This window comes from Sinocyclocheilus anshuiensis, unplaced genomic scaffold (genome assembly GCF_001515605.1).
Source record: "Sinocyclocheilus anshuiensis isolate Anshui unplaced genomic scaffold, SAMN03320099.WGS_v1.1 scaffold658, whole genome shotgun sequence".
In the NCBI taxonomy this organism is placed as follows: domain Eukaryota; kingdom Metazoa; phylum Chordata; class Actinopteri; order Cypriniformes; family Cyprinidae; genus Sinocyclocheilus; species Sinocyclocheilus anshuiensis.
In genome coordinates this window covers 998,994-1,003,168 of record NW_015542402.1, presented here as the reverse complement: position 1 = coordinate 1,003,168, position 4,175 = coordinate 998,994, and the positions used below count along the sequence as shown (strand labels likewise).

Genomic DNA, 4,175 nt, shown 5'->3' with positions numbered 1-4,175 from the left:
TCCTGCACAAGCTCTTTATGAAAATTCCAGCACAGGGTATTTTAATCAGATTAAAACTTTATTACTGTGTGTGTGTGTGCGTGTGTGTGCGTGTGTGTGTGTGTGTGTGTGTGTGTGTGTGTCATGGAGGGGGTGACTTTTAATTCACTTCAGATTTGTGTTTGGAAAATGTTTTGCGTTCAGAAATCAGAAACTCCTTTGGCAACCATTAACCTCAAAATTAATCATTCCAAGTTTTAAATAACTTGTTTGCGTTTTTTTTTTTTTTACGTGACATCGAGAGTTCAGTCGTGGTGAGTTGTGTCAGTCTGCTGAGGAAAGAAGAAATATAGAGATATAGGAGATATAGAAATCAATACTATACCAATATGGGCTTTGCGGATCTTCTGGATGAAGTTGGCGGCTTTGGACGCTTTCAGATGATTCATGTCACTCTTCTGTCCATCCCGGGCCTTCTAATGGCTAGCCAGAATTTACTCAATAACTTCACTGCTGGTGTACCGGAGCATCACTGTCGCATCCCGAACATCACGGCGGCGCTGCTGCGAGCCTTCATCCCGCTGGACTCATCACTCACACCGTCCAGATGCTCCCGGTACACCGACGCTCAGTGGCATTTAATCACAGACAAACCGAGTCACACAAATGCATCTGACCTGCAGACAGAGGCTTGTGCTGAGGGCTGGACATACGACAAGACTGAATTCATCTCATCTATAGTGTCAGAAGTAAGTCGCTTCCATCAGCTCTCTCGACATTTTACAACGTCTTAACTTGATGTGCTATACTTTTTAGTATTTAAAAAATATATATATATATGGCATGAATTACAAAATTTTCTAGGTCAGTAGCCAAATTAGTGGCACCTTTTAAATGCTTTTTTCAAATCATGTTGAATACCTTCTCACATGAGCATGCTACAGTTTGCAATTAGCATATTAATATAATGATATTAAATGAGAAAATAAAATTAACACAGACGTGAAAATGCACTATCCGAACTTAAATGGGTGTCATTCATGAACGCTTTGCAACACAGACCTAAAGTTGGTCTCTTTTTAAAGAAGACAAGCAGCATTACAAAAAAAATGAAAGTGTAAAAAGTTATAGAAATTTAGTTTAGCCTACTGAAAAGAAAATGTGCTGTACTAAATTGTTTTAGTTTATATAAAATAAATATTTTACAGAATGTTTTGGATATAAATCAAAGCCATAACTGTGGCTTTAGTTATGTTACAAATTTGAAGTTGATATCACAAAAATTTAGGTTCCTGTGAGATTTTGTTTCGGCGCTATACCAAAAACAGCCACCAGGTGACACGAAAAACTCCAAGGATTTTTTTAAATACATTTTCATTCACAAATGTATAACTTTCTCTCACAATATTACTTCTATCACAAAATTTCCATATTGGAACCTTGAGACTCAGACCTTTCCAATGATATGTGTTTTGTCAAGATTAGGAAACGTTTTGATTATAAAATATTGCAGTAAATTTTGTAATATGACACTTGAAGTGCCATTTCCATAGAATCTAATTCAAATCTTTCAAATCTAATTTAGGATGATTACTAAAACGTGATAGGGAAAAGACAATATAAAAAAAATGTGCCAAGTGTCCTGATAATGGGATGCTAACAGTTAACAGGTTAAACATTGACTTCGTAAAATCTCAAATATTCCATCTCATTACAATTATCTGTATTATCAGTCTGAAAATAGCACACTTCTCCTCCATCAGCCGCTTTATCTGAGATATCAGAGAGGAGCCTGCTAATCTTATCCCATCAGTTACACAGGAATATACGCACAGTTTACATTACTATTCATTTCGTGCAAATAAAAGCAAACATGCTTTTAATTTACTGGGTAAAAGAAAACATCTTTCTTGAACAAAAAGCAAGCAGCATGACACAACATTAAAGTGATATATGTTTGTGCATTACATTTTTTAAATTAGCAAGTCACAAAATGCATTTCATTCTCAAAAACATTTTTGTTCTGTAAGTGCGTGTCCTCCACAAAAAAGATTTTATGAACTAAACACAAATTTTCTCAAAGACTGAGCATTTTGTGACATGCTGGGAAAGCTACTTCCTTTTATCCACAAAATGTGTACGCTTATGTGCACGAAACTGAGTTAATAAAATAAATGAATATTGTGAGTTTTGGTCATCTGTCACTTAAGGTTAAGGTGAGTGTGAGAGAGTCAAATGACCCCTTCCTCCTTTTATTTCAGGGGAACAACCAAGGAGTCTCATTTTCACAGTGAAGAAAATCAGAAAGATGTTTGAGTAAATTAGATCAATTGGAGAATTATATAAACTGGAAGGAGTTTGTCCGGTGATCAGTCGGCAAGTGATGAGTCCATCCTGAAGAGGAGGGATTTGCAAACTGATCTTAAATCAAGGCTTCTGTAATTGTTGTCCACAGAAACATGATCCTAAATGAAACTTTTCCACATGGAGCTGCCATCCATGTTTTGCAGTAATGCTTTTCTCTTATTTGTCACAGTGGGATTTGGTTTGTACCCTCCGTCCTCTCAAACAGATGAGCCAGACCATTTACATGGGAGGAGTGCTGACAGGTGCCATTATATTTGGAGGCTTATCCGACAGGTAAAGCATCCATAACCTGCTGTTTCCGCTGTCATTATAACACCTTCACACAAAACACATTCACATATGATGCTTTTTTGGACAGTAAAAAGATTCAGTAAACTGTGTGTCTGGTTATGCTTCACTAGTACACATGTGAGGTCGCAAATCAATGATGTACAAGTGCATTTAAACCATATGCCAGTGTATTGTTTTGTGTTTTTTATGTTAAAACACCACAATGTTGCATATCTTAAGCTGCATTCACATGGACACTAATGATCTCAAATAGGACTAGTAACAATAAGACTGTTAGACTTCGGCCTCAGTTGTTGTAGAGGGGAGTTGGTGCTGTTTTTAGCACCCAACAGTTTTTATGGAAAACCTTTATTATTTATATATGCATCATGGTGTGATTCCATTACTGATTATGAATTTCATTGTTGGAAACAGATGAAGCTAAATGACCTTAATATTCAAAACATAGATTTTATCAGCTCATGATAAATAAGCCTTAGGCATTGTTAGTGCCATGCTTTACTGCTTGAGCTACACAAACAGTTATTACCGCAAACCATTAAACTCAAAGTGTAAGACGGTTAAAACTCTCTTTGGCAAAATAAGACACATATAATCAGTAGCAATTAAATAATCATCAAGTTGGCTGCAATGAAATCAAAGCAATCAGTCAATTGGAAAACAAAGCCAAAACCTGGACATTTTAAGCAATTTAGAAATCCCAGCCAGGACGTGTCCGGGAAATATAGGACGTATGGTTACTCTACTGTACACTTTGGGACAATCTCAAGGGCTCATGGATCGTTGTATGCAAGGTTAGAACCTGCAACCTTTTGGAGACCAGCTCAGGTTGTTTATCAACCACTAAACAGCAAGCTGAATGTCAATATATAGCCTACATGATTATCTTGCTATTACTGGCAAATGGTTTTGAGAACAAAATATCTATTTTGTAACTTTTGATTTGAAGATAAATCGATGTTTTTACAGCATGCATTTCTAACTGTGACTATCTGCACTACAACCCACCATTCATTCATTCATTCATTCACTCATTCATTCATTCACTCACGCATTCATTCATTCACTCATTCACTCATTCATTCATTCACTCACGCATTCATTCATTCATTCACGCATTCATTCATTCACTCATCCACTCATTCATTCATTCACTCACTCACGCATTCATTCATTCATTCACTCATTCGTTCATTCACTCATCCACTCATTCATTCATTCACTCACTCACGCATTCATTCATTCATTCACTCATTCATTCATTCACTCACGCATTCATTCATTCACTCATTCACTCATTCATTCATTCACTCACGCATTCATTCATTCATTCACTCATTCATTCATTCACTCACGCATTCATTCATTCATTCACTCATTCATTCATTCACTCACGCATTCATTCATTCATTCACTCATTCATTCATTCACTCACGCATTCATTCATTCATTCACTCATTCATTCATTCACTCACGCATTCATTCATTCATTCACTCATTCATTCATTCACTCACGCATTCATTCATTCATTCACTCA

The 4,175-nt window shown here is 36.4% G+C and overlaps 1 protein-coding gene across 1 annotated transcript in view; it reads left to right on the top strand.

Moving 5' to 3' along the window:
- Positions 1–205: 205 nt before the first annotated feature.
- Positions 206–4,175, top strand: part of LOC107692946 (solute carrier family 22 member 6-A-like) — a 12,782-nt gene continuing 8,812 nt past the window's right edge. Inside the window, exons 1-2 of the mRNA XM_016492155.1 lie at positions 206–728; positions 2,516–2,619. Of these exons, the coding sequence (XP_016347641.1) occupies positions 369–728; positions 2,516–2,619 (464 nt within the window). The 5' untranslated portion in view covers positions 206–368. The remainder of the gene's footprint in view (positions 729–2,515; positions 2,620–4,175) is intronic.